Source organism: Megascapheus bottae, chromosome 9, assembly GCF_031878675.1.
Source record: "Megascapheus bottae isolate mThoBot1 chromosome 9, mThoBot2.hap1, whole genome shotgun sequence".
Classification (NCBI taxonomy): Eukaryota; Metazoa; Chordata; class Mammalia; order Rodentia; family Geomyidae; genus Megascapheus; species Megascapheus bottae.
This window is the reverse complement of record NC_143517.1, coordinates 5,973,949-5,994,543: the sequence shown is the minus strand read 5'-3', so window position 1 is coordinate 5,994,543 and position 20,595 is coordinate 5,973,949. Positions and strand designations below refer to the sequence as shown.

Here is a 20,595-nt window from a genome sequence, read left to right as displayed (position 1 = left end):
TATGTTTATATTAACTTAGCATATTCTAGTTATTCTGTGTGGAGCAGTAAACACAGTACTTAAAATGGCTATTTATGCACTGAAGAAAAAGAAGCTGTTACATATTTCAGTCTTTTAGTGTTGGTTCTAATGTTACCAAAAGATTTCCTTATGATTTTTTAATAAGCTTAACATTCTGAATTTAGATAATATTTTAGAATTAGTATTTAGAAATTTGAACTCTTTGGGAGCCTGTGATTTTCCACATTAGTCTTATGATATTGTTAGTTGAGGACCCTTTGAAAATATCTTTAGTATCACATGGTTTTATTTATACACAATGGAATTCTCCTCCTCCATCAGAAAGAATGATATTGTAGCATTTGTAAAGAAATGGAAAGCCTTAAAAAATTATATTAAGCAAAGTAAGTCAGACCCAAAGGCACATAGGCTGCATAGTTTCTCTCATTTGTGGTAGCTAGAATGTGCCCATATGTCTACAAATAAACACACTGGATGGTAAAAGACAAAAAATGCAAGGGGATATGATAAATTATACAGGTCTCTAGATATTCACACAGTGAGACCAAAGGAAGGTATTCTTAGAGGAAAATCACGCAGGCTCAATAGCTGTGTAGATATGATCCTATAAAATAATATTTATTGAAATGAACTCCAAGAAATGGAGACAAGAGGTTTTTTCATTGTTGCTGTTTTTGTTTTCTGTACCTTTTGTTTTGTTTGTCAGTTTTTCTGTTTTGGGGCAGGTGAGGAGGCACAGGGTAAACAAATGCAGCAGTGATACTCAGTAGACAAGGTACCATGTGGAAAATGAACTGTACAACCTGTGAGCAAGGATGGGAGGGAAAACTGGGAGAGAGCAAGGGAAGGGGTGACACTATTCAAAAGGAGATGCAGTCATTACCTGACTTATGTAACTGTAACACATTTACAAAAACTACATACACACACATAAGCACACACATACACACACTCACATGCACTATTTGAATATTAGGCTGGGTCTGAAACTAGTGGTGAGGTGCTTAACCTACATGTGGCCCTGGATTTACCTCCCAAGCACTGCAGAATAAATATGTGCATACATTCATACATATATACGTGCATGCATGCATTCATACCAATTCCAAGTGGCCTACAGAATTCCTAGAATTCCCTGAAGATGTTGCCCCACATTCAGATCAATTTAGTCTCTCAGTCTAAGATTTCATCTGCTTTGGGCCGGGAGTTTGGCCTAGTGGTTAAAGTGCTTGCCTAGCATGCATGAAAACCCGGGTTCGATTCCTCGGTACCACATACATACAAAAAAGCTGGAAGTGGTGCTGAGGCTCAAGTGGTAGAGCTCTAGCCTTGAGAAAGTCCAAGGACAGTGCTCAGGCCCTGAGCTCAAGCCCAGGACTGGCAAAAAAAAAAAAAAAAAAAAAAAAAAAAAGATTTCATCTGCTTTGCTAATAGTTGTTTCATGAGGTTGTGTGTTGTGTGTTAATAATTGAGATTGAAGTGGCAATGCCAGCATGTGAACTTCAGATTGTTGCAAAGTGTGAGCCTATGTAAGTAGATAATGAACATTTTGATAATAAAGAATGCAAAAGAAATTTGTTTTATTTTCTGAACTTCAGAAAGATCTTCATAGGAGAATTCCTTCCTTCCTTCCTTCCTTCCTTCCTTCCTTCCTTCCTTCCTTCCTTCCTTCCTTCCTTCCTTCCTTCCTTCCTTCCTTCTTTCCTTCCTTTTCTTTCTTTTCTCTAGTCCTGGACTTGAGCTCAGGGCCTGAGCACTGTCCTTGGACTTTCTCAAGGCTAGAGCTCTACCACTTGAGCCTCAGCACCACTTCCGGCTTTTTTCTATGTACGTGGTACCGAGGAATCAAACCTGGGCCTTCGTGCATGCTAGGCAAACACTCTACTTCTAGGCCAAACTCCTGGCCCAATTTATGTGTTTTGTAATTAAATATAATATTGAATGCAGGTTCACATAGGTCCACATGACTAAGGAATAGGGATCACATGATCTGTAGATGCAGTTTAGTGTGATTTTTGACAAGTAGACCCTTCACATTCTTTGCTTGAATTCAGGGCCTGGGCATTGGCCCTGAGTTTTTTTTTGCTAGTGTTCTACCATGTGAGTCCCATCTCCACTTTTTAGCTTTTTGGTGGTTAATTGGGGATCAGAGCTTTCATAGACTTTCCTGCCAAGCTGGCTTCAAATCGCCATTCTCAGATCTCAGCCTCCTGAATAGCTGTTATAGGTGTGAGCCACTGGAACCTGGCAGCCTTTCATATTCTTGATCAGAGTTTTGAAAAATCTGTAAAGTCTGTCAACCATCAACAGGCTTCTAAGTTTTCATCCATTTCCAGCACTGCGAAAAATGAAAATAGGCATCATTTCCCTGTACTTCTTGCACTGTTAAAAGCACTGTTTGTCACATGTTATTTTCTTCAAGGGCTTAAGTAAGGCTGGAGGCTAGCAGGTACCTGAAACCCAGCCCCTTGGATGACAACTTTCCTACATTAAAAAAATAAAAGAATCCCAGAAATAGCTTATGAAAAAACTTTTAGTGTTTGGTTTGAATAAGGCTCTGTCCATTCATATTGGGTCTTTTCTTAGTTAGTGGAATTGAGGGAATATTTACTTTTACCTTTGTAATTAGTGACTTGCAATTATAAGTACTTGGTGGTATAGAATTCAGTATATGCCAATGCCGAGAAATATGAAGTAGAATTTTACCTGCTGAAGAGCTGCAAGAATAGTATAGTGAGAAGAGTGAGAGGAGAATAGCAGGAGGGGAAGACAGAGAGTAGGGAGGCACCTCCAGCACTGTCATGGTTTAACTTTAAAATGTATTATACAATGGGAAACCATGTTTTTTTTTTTTTAGTGTAGATGACATGATCTCACTCCAGTTTTATAGAAAAAAATAATAGGTTGGGCGTGCTGGCTTTTACACTTGCCTGTTATTATTTCTACTCTGAAGGTGGAGATCATGTTTGAGACTAGTCTGACCAAAAATTTTGAGAACCTATCACAACCAGTAAAATGTTGGACATAGTACGCTGGAAGTGTAGATTGGAAGATTGCTTTCTGATGTTTTATTTTGTTGAACTTTGATTTTGGCTTTCTAAGGAATTCCAGTGTTTGACCTATCTTTTGGTTCTACTGTATTTCAGTTAATATATTTGTATATACTTGTAAACCACCCAGCACATTTATTTATGAGTTTATAAGCTAAATCTAAGTTTCTACATATAAGAGAAAATATGGCTTTTTTTGTCTCTCTGAGCCTGACTAACTTCACGTAACATATTTTTTGCAAGTCTTTCCATTTCTATAGAAATGGTATGTTATCATTTTTTATAATGGTAAGTAAAATTCCACTGTGTACATGTACACACACACACACACACACACACACACACAAAATATAGCGAATTAGTCTACCTGTCACTAGATATCTTCACTTGGGACATTTGGCCATAATTAGGAGTGTTCTCTTTCTCTCACTCTCACACTGCCTCCCCTTCCTTCTCCCTCTCGACCCCCCTCTCTCTGTTTTTCCCTTTCTGAACTATTTGCAAGTGCTCGACAATATGACCCTCAACCTTAGATATAGCAGCTTTCTAATGTGGCACAATGATACAATATACAGCTCAAACTCAAATTTGCCTGCTTGCCATACATACTGATAGCATAATGTTTTGTCCAGTCCAAGACTGAACTGCATTTTGTTGCCATTTCTCTTTCGAGTTTTTTGTTAAACGGAATAGTTCTTAAGCTTCTCAATGTGGTTCATTTCATCTTTCCTCATAATTAGATTCAGACAATGCATTTTTGGTAGGAACTCTCAGGTGGATGTGGTATCCTTCTGTGTCTGGCCCTCAGTCAGTTTGTCATGTTATGTATGATCTTGACTTTGATCAATGGCTACAGTAGTTTCTGTTAGATTTGCTATTGTAATTATCTTACTTTCCCACTGTAGTGAGTAAGCGATTTTGGGGAAGTGCTTTGAGACTGTAAAAACCATTTTCCAACAAGTTCTCACACAAATTTTTAGTGTTTATTGTTGGATTTTGATTTTCCTTCTCTTCCCCCTCCCCTCTGCCTTTCTTCTTTTTTGTCCTTTCTTGTTCTTTTCCTCTTTTCCTTCATCTATTTAGTAGTTTGGGGGGGGCAGGGTTTGAAGTCAGTGTTCATGCTTTCTAGGCTAGAGTGATACCACCGAGCCATGCCTCTAGTCTTTTGCTTTAGTTATTTTTCGCAAGGTTGGCCTTCTAAAATATGTCCCCACATAACCCAGAGTACAGTGTTTGCAGTGATTCCTGGCTTATTCTTTGAGATAGCATCAGATTAACTTTTTTGCCCAAACTGGCCTCTAACTGTGATTTTCCTATTTCCCCCTCTTGAGTAGTTGGGATTATAGGCATGGGCTTCTTACTGCATGTATATCATTAATGTTTACAGTTATTACTGTAAAGGCTGCAAAGTATCTTCAGGATTTAATATTTGTAGGCATAATACCTTTTGAGTTAGCAATCCATATTGGTCAGCACGTAGGAAATTAAATCTTAAGTGGAGATAACGTAATGACTCAGTAAAGAATCAGAATTGGGAGTCTGAACAGGAGGCAAAGATAATGAGGCACTTGGCATTCCAGAGCCCTGCTTTTGGGAGCCAGTGAAAGTTCTGTTATTCCTGTATCTTCTTTCTTTTAGTGCCTAGGAAAAAGTACTTAGTTAGGTACTGGAAGGAAAGAGAAATGGAAATAAGATAAAATCTTTTTATTCACTTGAGGAAGTTATCTTAAGAAAGCTGTGGCTTAATGTCAATTTCCAATCTCAGTTATGGATGCCATATTTGATCTCTTTTAAGGTGTTTCTTACAATGGACATAATGCAGTTATTACAAAAAATTTCTCTTAATCATGCTTTTCAGCACAAGGTAGTACCAGAGATTTTATTTGGGATGTCAAGAATGAATGTAATTGTGTGTGTATATGTGTGTGTGTGTGTGTGTATGTGTGTGTGTGTGTGCGCACATGCCTGCACGCCTGCCTGCCTGCCTGCCTGCCTGTCAGTCTGCCAGTCCTAGGGCTTGAACTCAAGGCCTGGGTGCTGTCTCTGAGCTTTTTTCCTACCTCCTTGAGCTACCACTTGGGCCACAGCAAAACTTTAGGCTTTTTTTTTTGTAGTTAATTGGAAATAGAAGTCTCATGGGCTTTCTTGCTCTGGATTACTTTGAAGTGGGAATTTCAGATCTCAGTGTACTGAGTAGCTAGGATTACAATGAGCTACCAGTACCTGGCTATATAAATATAATTTTAAGAAAGTAAATCATAACATTTTATTGCTCACTTGTTCTGTTTTGTTTATTCTGTATATGAAGTTCTTGTGGTTTGTTTGTGTATATTTGTAGGCATATACACACACTTTGTCCTGGGGTTTGAACTCGGGGTCTAGATGCTGTCTCTGAGCTTTTACTTAAGGCTAATGCTCTACCACTTGAACCACAGCACAGTTCCACTTCCAGCCTTTTGGTAGTTCATTGGAAGTAAGCATTTCACAGACTTTCTTGCCCAGGTTGGCTTTGAACCATGATCCTCAGTTCTCAGTCATCTAAGTAGTTAGGAGTACAGGCATGAGTCATCAGCACCTGGCTATATAAACTTCTTTTTGTACATTTAAAATCATATATATCTATTGTATTTGGTTGTTTTTGTCAAGAAGAATGGTATTTTAAGGTGAGCGTAGGACAAATGCCTGTAATCCTAGCTATTCAGGAGGCAGAAATAAAATTGTAATACAAGACCTGCCCAGGCAAAAAGTTTGTGAGACCTCCCCACTCTCAAATGAACCAATAAGCAAAAAAGTGTCCAGTTCATGCTGAATGAATTAATCATGGTTGAACATATAACGTATTGTGTTCTAAATGTGTACTTTGAGGATTACTTGCAATTCAAGGATTGTGAAGGGAACCAGATAGTAAGTAGGAAGCAGTATAATTCTATGAGCATGTTCAAGTATTCCCCACTTTTTACCAGTCACCAAGTATTTACAGATAGCAGATGGCAGTAGAATGAGACAGTGCTAGTCTAGATGACAAGAAGAAAGATTAACATTACCCAGGCACCAAGAAACACTAATAAAAGACACACATTGTTTATCTTCACACATTTATTTCTTCATGGTAGATGCTACTGTAGATAAGAAGTCTTGCATGTAAGAGTGGTTAAGTAATTGCCCATGTCTCTTAGTTATGGGAGTTAGGATAAAACCTTGGTCTGTTTAATCCCAAATTGAAACTTGGATGTCAGTCAATCATGTACCTAAGTAACCTGTACTTGGGCCCTAGCAGGCATGCAGCTGATTATACTCTGCTCTTTATGTAGAGTCTTCCTCACAAGGCCTCACTTTCCATGCAGAAAGCAAAGTTAATTCCTTCTCTCTTCATCCTGTTTTCATTGTCTGTGTCTAGAACCTACCCACTGTCTTGATCACCTGTCTCCCATCCCTGAGTCCTACCATTTTTATCTCCATTGCAGCTCCCATGTCTACAGTTGGCTGAGTGATTGATTTATTTTTTATCCCTTCTCTTCTTTTGTGCTTCCTCCAGCCTGACTTTCTTGTAGGTGGCTGGCTGTGTAGGTGTGCCCAGCAATCAGAAGCTCCTTTCCCAATGCTGAGGACTAATGGAGACTAATGGGTTGGCCGCAGTAGGTTGATTACCTGGTCTTCACTTCCTTTGGCTTTTTGGCTTCATTTAATCACTGCCGGCTATTGCTGGCTCTTTGTTGATGAAAAAGATGTCTTTTACCTCATTTTCCATGTGACTGTAGCCTAGATGATCATTCTGTTACTACTGACAAGGCAAGTGACTGACCTCTGGTAAGCAAGTGGCTGCTAGGGATGACAGAACTCTGCCAGACTACCCTTAGCTAAGTACCTGTCCAGGAACAGATGGAATATGAGTTGCAACCATTTAATCAAGTAATATAGCTCTTAACCCAGCCTAGCCTGAAGACATCAGAAAATGACAGATGATACAATAGTATTATTTTAGGAAGGCCATTTTAGAGAGTGGTGGCTGTTTGATTGGAGTGGGTATGACTGAAGGAGGGGCATGAATAAGAAGGCTGCATTTCCACCCCAGGCATGGATTAGTATATATCAACTAGGTAAACATGTGTCCTGAGGAGACAGATTCTATAAGAGCTGAACATTGCTGGGATGGGGGTGGAAGATGTAAAGAAAGTGAGGAAGCCAACAGTGCTCCAGGGTTATACTTGATATTGTGTGTTTCCGAACAATCTGAAACAACAAAGCCTCTTCTTGCCTTATATATAGAATACCAAAATTATATCATCTTTATTTCTTTGCATAGCTATGAAACTCATGGCAAGTGCTTATAATTCATATTGAACAAATTACTACCAGCCTTCATATTTCTACTTATTTTAGTTTTTGAGTATGTTATGGAGAAATGGCTCCCTAAAGGGCCATTTGGCAAGGTTGGGAGATCTCTTAAGCTTAATTGCAAAGCTGGTTTAATTCCCATTCTACCGGTATTATTGAAACTGAACTGTTCTCCAGCTGGATATGGTAGTACATAGTCCTACAATCCCAGGACTCAAGAGGTGGAAATAGATCTCAACCTAAGCAAAAATGTTAGAGACTCCTACCTCAGAGAATGAGCTCAGTGTGGCAATGTAGTGCATTAGACCTTTAGCGCTAGTTAAGTAGGAGGCATAGGTAGGTGGATCTCAGCCTGAGGTCAGTCCTAGGCAAAAATGGGAGACCCTTGTCTGGAGGGGGACAAGGGTTGGAAACTAAGGCAAACAGACCATTGGGATATAATAGAGTGCTTGTTAGGAAGCACAATAAGTACCCCAGTACTTATTGAATAAATATAGCAGACTATAATAAATATTGATTCTTCAGTGTTGATTTAGTTGTTTTGTTGTTTTCGAAACAGATTCTAAAGATGATTTTACATTATGTTTGAGCAATTCTGCCATAATATACTGTTAGATTGTGATAGAGTTGGTAGGGTTAACTGCTGACATCTTTGTCTCTACTTATATATCAGTATATTTCTAGGAAAAGGATGTTTCCTTTTTCAGGGCTTAAGTACCCTCTAAGAATTATTCAACTCCTTTTCTTGTTCCAGTGCTGGGGATGGAACTTAAGGGCTCTTGAATGCCAGATAAGCATTTTGACCTCTGATCCATCCTATCCTCACTTACTTCTCATTGGATATTCATTAATATGTTAGTTTCTTCTAAGCACCTGAATACCGTAAGAATGTAAATCGTTCTGTTTATCATCCTGTACTTCTACTCTTCCCTTCTAAGTAGAATTCAAGAAGAATGAGTCTACAATACATCTTAAAGGTGACTACCTACTTACTGTGGTTAGTTTTTAGATGTCTTATAAAAACATAGATAAATCTTCCCTCTACAACCACTACCACCTTGCATAATTGTTTTTTGTGTGTTACAGGGTCAGTTAAGGGTGTACTGCATTGTGCTGTGGCTGGTTTGTTCCTTGCTGATCAGGAGTCAGATTCCTTAAAAAGAAAAAGGGCTTTCTGCCAACTCTGATATTTTCAATGGCTAGACATACTATATTGTCATCATATGGATAAAAATGAGGACATCACTTTATTTACTTATGTACTTATTTATTTATGAATGGCAGTATTGGGTTTGAACTCATTGCCTTATACTTGCTAGGCAGGTGTTTTGCCACTTGAGCAATGTTCTCAGCCATTCTTCATTTTATTTTTCAGGTCTTTCTTTTTAGCTTTGGATAGCCTAAGACCACTATCCTCCTACCTACAGACTCCTATGTAGCTGCTTTCATACAGGACTGCCACCATACCCAGAGTATTTGTTAAGGCATAGGCATTGCTAACTTTTTGCCTAAGCTGGCCTTGAACTAAGATCCCACACATCCTGAGTAGTAGTTTTATTTTTAATATATGTGAAGACAAATATATACAAGCTACAGTGCGATCTTTTAGTTCATATATATATGTGTATATATATATATATATATTGTAATGATCACCATAGACATTTCTATACAGATCCTCTTGAGGCTAGGAATTTGGCCTAGTGGTAGAGTGCTTGCCTAGCATGCACGAAGACCCAGCTTAAGCCCCAGGACTGGCCAAAAATAAGATCCTCTTATGGCTGTTGTGGAATATAGTTTATTTAATATAGTTGTTTTCAAAATGCATATTTTATTTTTGGGTATTAGGATCACTAGAAACTAAAACTGACATAACTAGATTACTTTTTCTTTTTTTTTTTTTTTTGGCCAGTCCTGGGGCTTGAACTCAGGGCCTGAATATAGTCCTTGCACTTTCTCAAGGCTAGAGCTCTACCCTTTGAGCCATAGCACCACTTCTGGCTTTTTCTATGTATGTGGTACCGAGGAATGGAACCCAGGTCTTTGTGCTTTTTGGGCAGGCATTCTACCACTAGTCTGTGAGATGAGTCTCACAGACTTCAGTTGAACTGATTCCTGAATAGCTAAGATTACAGGCATAAGTGATTGGTGCCTAGCTTTTTGAATTGTTAGAACAGGCAGTGAGGCTTCAGATTACCCCTTTTTTTCAGTTGCAGAGATGGTGGGGTCCCAGAGATTTTACTAATACATAAAGATATTGTAGTACATAAAGATCGCTTCTTAGGCAAGAAGATTTAATGTCAGCTCCCAATTGTAGATAGGAGTGGCCTTTTTGAACAAATTACAAGTTGAATTTTTGTTTTGATCATATATAGAAAGAGTAATTCAGAAACACCTTTTCTGATACATCTTTTGAATTCTGAAACATCTTTTGCCCCTTATTCCTGATGCACTAAAAGCTTTTGAAGCGAGATCCATGCTAGTTTTTCCTTTGTCTGACAGCAATGTAATTTGGACCTGAAGAAATTAGTCACAACCTCTGTTTTCTAATCTGTAAAATAAGAATAAAGGCTGTTTCCATATCCCCTGGATCTTCTGGGAGGTCCATATCTACACTCAGGAGAAATGGGATGAGAGCCCTGGCCAAGCCATGGGGAGTTATTGGCACTTTCTGAGGCTCTGGCTCTTCCCTTGTGAAATAAGGGCAACTCCTACCTCACAGGTTGTATCAAGATGGATGACACAGGACTATACCTAGATAAAATTTCTGTGAAGGCTTGTGATAAAAGACAGAATAGTAGTGTCCATTCTGTGTGCCCAGATTCTCTGGGTTTGGAGCCACAGAGGACTCAGAGGTGGACTGGGTTCCTGAGTCTTGAGAAAACTTCCGTTGACCATATGTTCAGAGGATCCAGTTTTCCCCAGAACATAGATTAGGCAGCATAGCATCCTTTCACTTGAATGTGATTCTGATCCCTCTGGTATCTTATCAGCTCCACGCCATAGGAAATACAGTGATTTCAAGATAGCCTTGGACAGAGCAGAGTTCTTTCCCATAGTCTGTCTGGGCTCTTCTCTTGGTAGGCTTTTGGTACTTTATGATTTACTTTGGTACCTTAGGTTAGATTCATAAAGTTCCATGAGGGGAATGTAAGTTCTCAGTTGTATCTTTTATGTCCATAGGTGTCCTGATCCTCCACCAAACAGGAAAGGAGGTGAAGCTTTTCTATTTCAGGTCGTTAAAGAAATGCCTCTGTGCTTCCTTGTACATGTCAAAACATGACATGTGGAAGTTACCTACAATTATGTCTTTTTTTTTTTTGCCAGTCCTGGGCTTGAACTCAGTGCCTGAGCACTGTCCTTGGACTTTCTCAAGACTAGAGCTCTACCACTTGAGCCTCAGAACCACTTCCTGCTTTTTTCTAAGTATGTGGTACTGAGGAATTGAACCCGGTTCTTCGTGCATGCTAGGCAAGCACTCTACCACTAGGCCAAACTCCAGGCCCTACAATGTATGTCTTTAACGTGCAAGACAAACAGGAGCCAAAGAGAGGTAGGGAGGAAGCCATAGTTGAACACATCCTCAAATTTCTCTGCTAGAACCAACTCGCCTATGCTGTGTTTTTGGCTTTCCTTGAATGTCTCTTCTGTGGATTAGTCAGTTATCTCACTTTTCCAGGATCCTTCCTAGTCACCTAGTTTAGTCTGGTTGGTGATTAAACAACTTTGCATGCCTCTGGGAGGCAGGGGGCATTTGGAAACCTCTGTGTGTGACCAGATCCACAAGAGCCTTTTGCGGTTCCCTAGCATCTCACAGCCAGAGTTCTCTAGGACTTAGTCCATGATCTTGCTACTTCTTTTGGAAGCATCTATTTTAAAACTTGATTCTTAACCTAAGTTCTTTATTCAAAGAATCAGGACCTATTGTAATTGAAGTATGGTATGGGTTTTCTTTTTTCTCTCCTCCTCCTTTCTTTCCCTTCCCTCCTTCCTTCCTTCCTTCCTTCCTTCCTTCCTTCCTTCCTTCCTTCCTTCCTTCCTTCCTTCCTTCCTTCCTTCCTTCCTTCCTTCTTTCTTTCTTTCTTTCTTTCTTTCTTTCTTTCTTTCTTTCTTTCTTTCTTTCTTTCTTTCTTTCTTTCTTTCTTCATTTTGGTCAGTTATGGGATTTGAACCACAACACCCCTTCTGAGTTTCTGGTGGTTAATTGGAAACAAGAGTCTCACGGACTTTTAACTGCTCCAGCTGGCTCTGAACTGAGATCCTCAGATCTCAGCCTCCTGAGTGGCTAGGATTACAGGCGTGAGCCACCACGCCCAGCTGGTGGTATGGGTTTTCTAAGGAACTATACTAAAGAATCTAATATTCAAAATTACAATATGTGATAGCGCTTTTTTTGGGGGGGGGTTCATGACAATATGTGATAATGCTTTTTGGGTGGGGTTATGTTGTGAACATGCCTGATATTAAGTTGAAAAAATATATTGAGAAAGTATTTCAAAGTCAGCATTTACATTATTTATATTTTACAACATAAAGGATAATATTACTATATCTTAAAATGTAATGACTTTCTTAGTTTCAGGTCTAGTAGGAGTATCTGCCTGTCTGTCTGTCTGCCTGCCTGTCTGTCTGTCTGTCTGTCTGTCTGTCTGTAACTTTGTCATAAATATTTAGCATCTCCCACCCAAGACCACAAAACAAATGTTTACAGTTGCAGGCCTTTCCAGAGTAGCAGCATTCATAGTAATTGTGAGCATGTGTGGTTTTGTCTAATAAGGTCAATAGGATAGCTTTTCTTTTGGTCCTCACATAAAATAGTTATAACCACTTTTGTTGGACATTAAATTCTCTTTGTCTAAATTGTGTCAGGATAGTTCCTGTAACACAAGAATATTCTAAAATTTAACATTTAAAACACCTAAACTTAATGAGTCAGTTGTAAGATCTCGCCTTTTCAGATAAAAGAGGCAGTAAATAATTTGGTATTGTGCCATGGAAAGTTTCAGCCAGACATTGGAGATTATGATTCAGTGTTGTCAGCCTGGAGGAGGCACCGCCTATGCCCCCACACAGCCAGCTTGTGCCTCCCCTCTGTGCGATTTACTATGGTGTGATATTTCATTCCTTGACTATTGCCAGAGCTTCCTTTTTCAGTCTCTGCTCTTCTGGACTAGGTTTTGACAGCACGGTGGAGTAGAGGACTGGTGGTACATGGTAATCCCTCTGTCCTCTTTCTGTTCCTTTGAGGAGGAAGGCAGGGTGGCATGTGCTAGGGATGGTGCTGACACCCAAAGCCTTCTTCCTGGAGGTGCTCCAGAGGGGCCCAGTGACCAGTCCATCAGGGGAGAAGGAGATGGCTCTGCCTTCTAGTCATGCTTGTCCCTCCTTTAGCCCCCAATGGAGCACTGTGACCTCTGCGCACAGTACCATTGTGATGTGAGGTTTCAGGAAGGTAAAGCCAGTTTGCATTCCAAAACATACTTCTTTTCTTTTCATAGGAGGGAATTTTCTTGTACTCCTTAGTTGGCTCTAAGACAAAAGTATTTGAGCAAGTCCTTCATCGGAAAGAAGAGGAAAGATGGCTTTGGCCTGGATTTGGGGTGGTCCTGTGTCTTAAAGCTATTTGGGGGGGTGCATGTTCAATTTGTTTTTGAAGGAAAGCATGATCTATGTTGTTTTTAATATACTATGTGAAGTTATTTTTCTCTTTTGCTTTTTTCCCCCCTTATGGTTTATCCTGTTGTTACTGTATCTGACTTTGGTACCTAGTATATTGTATATACATTTGTTTATTTGAATTAGGGAAGGGAAGGAGGAAAACAAGATGATGAGACAAAGGGTGAACCATTGTAACAGCGATAATCACAAGACAATATGTTGGAAATGAATTTTACAACTTGGGACGGGGGTAGGGAGGAAGTGGTAGAAAAACATAGCAAGTGGTAACAATGTCAAGAAGTAAAGTACTCACTCTTATAAACTGTAATCCCTGGATGTATCACCCTGACAATAAAATTAACAACAATAACAAAGAGTTTGGAGACACCACTGTAAGCACTGAGGCCTTATGGGTAGAAGGGGAATCTGCTTGGTAGCTCCTGAGAGGGTCATGGATCCATTACCACGATCCTTGTATTAGTATTGGGCTGTTATATTACATAGCCAGTATCTAGAACAAAAGCACTTGTCTGTGATATTGTGCCTGATGTTACTACCACATGTTATTTCTGTTATACTTAAAAGCTGCGTAGGATAAGCAAAAGAGCTGGCTCAACACCAGCACTGGCTTATTCAGGAGGGGGTCTCTAGTGGAATGCTTGAGCCCCTCTGCTGCAGGGGTTTTATAGGTGATTACAAGTGTGTTACTGGATAGACATTGGGAGGGGGCTATGTATTGGTGGGTAAAGGAAGAGGGTGATTGGAATCCAACCTGAAGCAGGGTTTCTATGGAGTAACTATGCAGCTTGAGGTCTGGATAACAGGATGTTGCTTAGTCAGGCTAGGTATTATGCTAATAGGGTCAAAACTGGGGAGGGCAATGCAATGGGGTGTTTTTGCTGCTCATAGCTAGTACCAAGCAAAATACTGGTCAGGGATCTCAAGATGGAAGCACCATGACCAACTAAACCTAACAATTTCCATGTGTCCCTGTACATCCTACGATCTATAGTCCTATATTTGCTAACACAAAGACATCTTTCGTGGATGGCACCACATAGAATCGTAAGTTGTGTGTGTGTGTGTGTGTGTGTGTGTGTGTGTGTGTGTGTGTGTGTGTGTGTGTGTGTGTGTTGGTCCTGGAGCTTGAAAAGTTCACTTTAAAACTAATATTACAGAAGTGGCAACAGTTACAAATAAGGCCTTTATGTTCTCAGGAAAGTAGACTTTCCCCAGAAGGAATTCCATTGCCTATCATTGTTTGTTGTGTGTGTTAAACTAGTAACTCACAGCCAGATGCCGTGGCTCACGCCTGTAATCCTAGCTACTCAGGAGGCTGAGATCTGAGGATCAAGGTTCAAAGCCAGCCCGGGCACAAAAGGACCTGAGACTCTTATCTCCAGTTAAACTATAGAAAATGGGAAGTGGGGTTTGGCTCAAGGTTCGGGTGGTAGCCTTGAGCTGAAGAGCTTAGGGACAGTACCCAAGGCAAGTTCAAGCCCCATGACCCACAAAAACAAAAACAAAAACAAAAAACTAGTAACTCACAATTGTTATGAATTGTTGATGTATGGAGTTGGGGGGATGTTCATACAGTAGAGTACTTTTGAAAAACTGGGATAGTTTTTCTAAAGCTAGTAATATTGTTTAGATCTCAAGAATGGCCTTGTTACTGAAGTTCTAATTTGCCTTGTTATCTTGGTCTCATTTTTAGGGAATATCTTGGTAAACAACTCCAGTCTGAGCAGCCTCAGACTGCAGCCGCCCGAAGCTAAGCCGGCCTCTTTGACCTTCCCCTGAACCTCTGATGGACCACGTGGGGCAGGAACCTCAGTACTTAAGGTCATGAATACTAGACTTTTAATTTTGCTAGTAATTTTTTCTTCCATTGTTTAGCTTTTTTTCAGTGTTAACTAAAAAAAAAAAAAGCGGTGTTTGCTTGTTAGAACTTTCTGTGTCTAAGGAAAACAATAGTGTTACATAAACTGCTTGCAATTTCTGTATTTATTGTTCTGTGGAAATAAATATAATTATTAAAGGATTATCACTCCCAACTGCCATTTCTCTGTACTAGTTCCTTACTTGGGCTTCGAACAGCAGCTACTTCTTGCCCCTTCTCAAACCACATTGATACAATTGATGCAAAGTAGTGATAAGAAATTTGTGGAAAACATAGGACTAAGACATGAGAAAGGGTATCAATGTTTGTGAAGTAATGCACCTTCTATCTGGTGAATACAATGTAACCCTTCTATCAATTACAATAACAATAAAAATATATGGAAAGAAAAAAATAAATAAAAAGAAATTTGTGGATGTTCTCAGTGGGCAGAGTCTGCACTGCTTTTCTGGTATCATAGCCTTTCTGGATCCACACTGGCAGAGACCATTAGGGCTCAGCCCTGTAGCAGGCAGCAGCTGCTTAGGGTTGCCACTCAACACCATGTCATGTCTCTCAGCGTCTGCCAGCGTCTACCTGCTGCTGCTTCTGTATGGGGTTCTTGTCTCAGGAAGTGAAGGAATGAAATGGAAGACAATCGAGGGTGAAGTGTGAAGAACTTTATGAGGAAGAGAAGTATCTTGCTCCAGGTCCACTGTTGCTCTGTCTGCTTGTGTGTTCTTGTGTCTTTCAGTGACTCTGAATCAAGATGTTTTTATTTCCTGGTTTGTACTCTGATTGATTTCCCTTATTATTGGAAGGTAACACTTTATTGGTCATATACCACAGCATTCTGATTGGTTGTTAATTCCTATTTGGACCCTTTCTGTGAACTCTTTCCCCAGGGTCATAGAGAAGCTGTGGAAGATAGAGTCAGAAGCAAGATATTCTGAATGTCTCTTTTACTTCTGATTTTGCCTCTTTTGCTAGCTAAGATGCTGTCCCCAGATCTGGGTCCTAACTACTTTTTCAGTAGTGATGACAAAGAAATATTTCAAAATTGTTTTTATCGTGTGTAGACTTTTGAGTTGAAGCATCAGGATTGGCACCCCCCCTTCCCACCTCCCCCAAAATCTTTGTAGTCTTCTTTGAAGGGCCTTATTTCAAACAGACAGAACTTGAATGAATATAGCCACTTCTTTCCTCACTAGTAAAGATACTGACTTCTGTATAAGCTCCTGCTTAGCAGCAACCACCACTTATGTTTATCATCTTCTCTGGGTTTATGACCAGGAGACTGAGCCTTTGCACTGCAGGTCAGCTCTCCTGACCCTATTCATACCTTCAAGTTACTTGCTTCTCTTTTCATATAGTATATTTCTTTTTATGGTCAGACTTCTTTATTTTTCATCCATTGACTTCAAAATCCATGCTTCATAATTCAATTCTAATCTGTTTTACTTTTTTTTTTTTGGTAACTTACACCTAAAAAGCACCCTGTTTTTGCAACCCAGTGTCATCGGTACGTTTCCAGGTTCCTAGACATCACCTGTCTCTGTATATTCAGCCACAAGTGAACTGTGGTATGAATCATCCTTTACCGGGTAAATTTTCCCCCCTTCTGTTGAAAATTCTTCCCTGTCTCATGGGCATTCTCAATGTCAGAAATACTTTAAAAGTTGAAGTATCTAGGAGAAAACATGCTGTTGAATTTAAATATGATTTCATTGGATTTTTTTGTTGAAGGCATAATCTTTTCTATGAAGTTTACTAAGAAACTAAATGACATCACATTAATCATATATAATACAATTACTCCTGACCAGGTAGTCACAGTAATATCACAAAAGGAAAATATTTCTGACTGTCAACATGTGAGAGGCATACAGGCACATAAAAGTGAAAATGGAATCTTGCTTTCCTAGAAAACTTCTTTGGGTTTTGTTGACTTCAGTATTTTTTTCATATTTTTTTACTGTAATTAATAGAAGGGCTACATTATATTCACCAGTAGAAGGTGCATGACTTCACAAACATTAATACCCTTTCTCATGTCTTGGTCCCCATTTCCCTCCCCCCACCCCTGCCCCTCATCTTGTTTTCCCCCTTCCCTATCCTATTTCAAATAACCAGATAAACATATATATATATATAATATATCAGATAACAAGGTGAAATACTGTAACAATATGAGATAACCAAGGGACAGCAAAAGAGGTGAGAGATAACATAGTACATTAAGGACAATAATTACTCATTATATGGCTTTTGTTTCTATATCCTTCGCATTGGTGGTGAAGCTCATTTCCACTCACTGTACCTGGCTGGCCACAAATACCACATCACAGAAAGTGCACCTAAAACATCTTCTTTCCTTTCTGTTGAGCCACATCCAAGTATTTCGTGTTAATTATCTTGTAATTAAAATTTAAACAATCTTCTAACTTGTAGTTGTCAAATCTTGGAAAGCACAGAGCAGCCAAGATTTAATGCTTTCTAATCTATTTGAAAATTACTTAAAAGGCTCTCTGTTCTCATTCTTTGCCTTTGATAATAGAGAATGTTTTAGACTAAATTTTGAAATCAAAGTTAGTGGGTGGCATAGTTACTTTTCACACTGAAACCTTGTGATGAAGTTTCTGACGTTTGAAAATTTTCTCTGTCGTTTGAAAAAAAAGTTTTGTTCTAATTAAAAAAATGTGGCTTCTCGCCAGGCACTGGTAGCTCACACCTGTAATCCTAGCTACTCAGAAGGCTGAGATTTAAGGATCATGGTTCAAAGCCAGCCTGGATACCAAAGTCCATCAGATTCTTTATCTCCAAGTAACCACCAGAAAACTGGAAGTGTCCCTGTGGCTCAAGTGGCAGAGTATTAGCCTTCAGCTGAAGAGCCTCAGGGACATCGCCCAGGCCCAGAGTTCAAGCCTCATTACTGACCCCCCCCTAAAAAAAGTGGCTTCTTTAGCTCCCTAAACAAGTTTCCAGTGTGAAAGGAAACAACACCAAATTCACATTCTCTTTTAGTGTTTAAAAGAGAAAGTGTTGATAAAGGTAGAAGAAACCCTTCTATGATTTGAGGCAGTACTGGCCAAGGTGCTGTTCCTTCTGCCCTTGGACCTTTTCCCTCTCAGAAGAAGAAAGTCAAGTGACTTGGTTGAAGGTTAGAAAGGTTAGAAAGCGCACTGAATAGAAATGTTTATTACATAGGTAGAATGTAAATGTTTGAAACTACACAAAGCTTGAAGGGAAGGCATGAGATTCTTCTGAGGTTCTCACATTAGATTTGAAGTTTTATAGTATGAATATAAAATAGATTGTATATTTAATTCTCAGAACAATCCCTGACACATTAAAGTCAAAATATTGAAATATAAGGAATAGCAAAACTATTTACTTAACCCAAGAGAGAGCCAAAGAGGATCAGAAGAGAGACATATAGGAAATAAATAACAAGAGAAGATATTAACCCAACAATAATCATAATAACTTTTTCCTGTTGAGGGAGAGTCTTAAACTTTTCCACCTGGACTGCTCTCAAACTATAATCCTCCTGATCTTGGCATTCCATGCAGCCAGGATGTCAGATGTGTGCCACCACACATCTCCTATTGCTTGACAAAAGGCCTTGTGTATATGTCTGGATTGGCCACCTATTCTCAGTGTTTTATTGATCCATTGGGTCCCAGCTTGTTTATTCTTTTTTTTAATATATTTTTATTGTAATTAATAAAAGGGTTACATGATATTTGCCAGATAGAAGGTGCATTAATTCACATACATTGATACCCTTTCACATGTCTTGGTACCCATTACCCTCCCCCCACCCACCACCCACTCCCCTGTTTATTCTTTTAAAAATCCCTTCTAGCCTTTCAACTGAGGTTTTGAAGGAAGCAGAAATAAATGTGTGTGTGTTCAGATCTTTATGTTTCAGCTGAAGGCTGAAAGGTGCTGTTTTTAATCAGATTTGAGTTGTGAAGTCAGGTTAAGATAAATGAGATGCAATCTAGGGACAGTGGGCAGATACTCAGATATTCCAGTGCAGGGCTCAGAGCTGAGAGGTCTTTACCCCTTCTCTTTGAGCATCTGAATTGGGAGAATTCAAATCTACATGTGTTCACTGAAAGAAGTCTGTAACCATTATGGCTTATGCTATTGTTATTGTGTGGCGCCTGGCAGACATCTCTTCTGCCTGTTCATGATTTGTACCAATAGCAGAGACTCTGTTCCTGCAAATACTTCTGGAAAAGAAATTCCTTGCTTAGAGCCAGCATCTGTTTCTTCTCCTGTTTAGTCTCAAGGCCAAAATTTATCTTTGAAACAACACAGAACAAGTCTTATCCTTAAGATTCAACTTTGTTTTGTATTCTAAGGCAGTAATTATTTAACTTTGCCATTTGATGTTTTTTTTAATATGTTTTTATTTTGAGATCTACAGGTCAAACAGATTTTGTGATCAGTCAGATAATGACTTTGATGTCTCTGCTGAACTGTTTGGAGAAAGAATTGCATAGGGAAGTTTTAGGGCAGGCACAGAACTGCTTTTTAAATAAGGCATGTTTGTGTGTTCCACATGACTCTGAGGACTGGTTGCTTGTCACTTTGAAGGAGTGGCCTTGTCTAGGCTTTGTGCAGAGATGTTGTATTGATTGTTGTTTGACTATTGTGCCAACTCTATCAGAGCCGTGCCCATGGCAGTCAACAGGAGATGTTGACCACTGTCCCAGAGCATGGCCTGACTCATGACTCTCTTTTTTTCCAAAGGTGTATAGAGGGAGATGCACAAGCTACACTTGGATCTTGGACTTGATGGCCCTTGTTCAGCTGCAGATGTTAGCTTAGATTTAGAATTGAAAGTACATTTTGTCCTATCCACAGAATGTGGTTATTTCCAGATTCTCCACTCATCACGTTATATTACCAGTCTGGTTTTCTGTCATTGCTTGGATGTCTCACTCTAGACTTGGTGATTCCCTTTTATCACATTACCAAATTACTTTGGATCCCTTACGGCCAATCCTTCCTACTTCTAAGTGTTTTCTGGCTCGATTATCAGTTCTGGAGACATGTTCCTGTGGGTCGTTGCTGGGTTGGTGAGTGGTGCAGGAAAAGGCCATCTGTCTGTGCTGCCCGGTGCCAACACACTCCTCTTGGCCACAGGCAGCTGAGAATCCAGCAGTACCATTGCCATACATGGCTATTTTCAAAGGGCTTGGGAAAACAAATGTGTGGATGAAGTTCAGGTTTAAATCAAGATTTGCTCCTGAAACTTGCAAAAAAAAAAAAAAAAAGAAAGGAGCTATCAAACAAAGCTGCTAAAGAATCTTTCCACGTGCAGCCATTTGTACTTGGATGAACTTGACTACTGGAAGGGATGATTCAGCTGACATTGTCTATATTTGTTAGCATATGCTGAGCAAAGAGAAGTAATTTAGATTTTTGCTGCCAGCAGAACCCTGCATGTCTTGCCAGGTGAGCTTTCACCAGCTATAGTCTTTTAGGGAACTTGAGCATTGAGGTTGGTAAGGATTTTGCTGTGATTGTGTGTGTGTGTGTGTGTGTGTGTGTGTGTGTGTGATTGCGTCTGTGCTGATTACACCCACACTCCTCCAGGTAAGTATTTGTTCACTCATTTTAGAGCTCAGGTCCCTC

At 39.6% G+C, this 20,595-nt stretch overlaps 1 protein-coding gene across 2 annotated transcripts in view; it reads left to right on the top strand.

The window, feature by feature from the left end:
• The window catches only part of Atp6v1h (ATPase H+ transporting V1 subunit H), a 100,942-nt gene extending 85,818 nt beyond the window's left edge, over positions 1 to 15,124 (top strand). For both annotated transcript variants that reach the window (XM_090338819.1, XM_090338820.1), the window contains one exon: positions 14,779 to 15,124. In XM_090338819.1, the coding sequence (XP_090194945.1) occupies positions 14,779 to 14,839 (61 nt within the window). In that variant the 3' untranslated portion in view covers positions 14,840 to 15,124. The remainder of the gene's footprint in view (positions 1 to 14,778) is intronic.
• Positions 15,125 to 20,595: the final 5,471 nt, after the last annotated feature.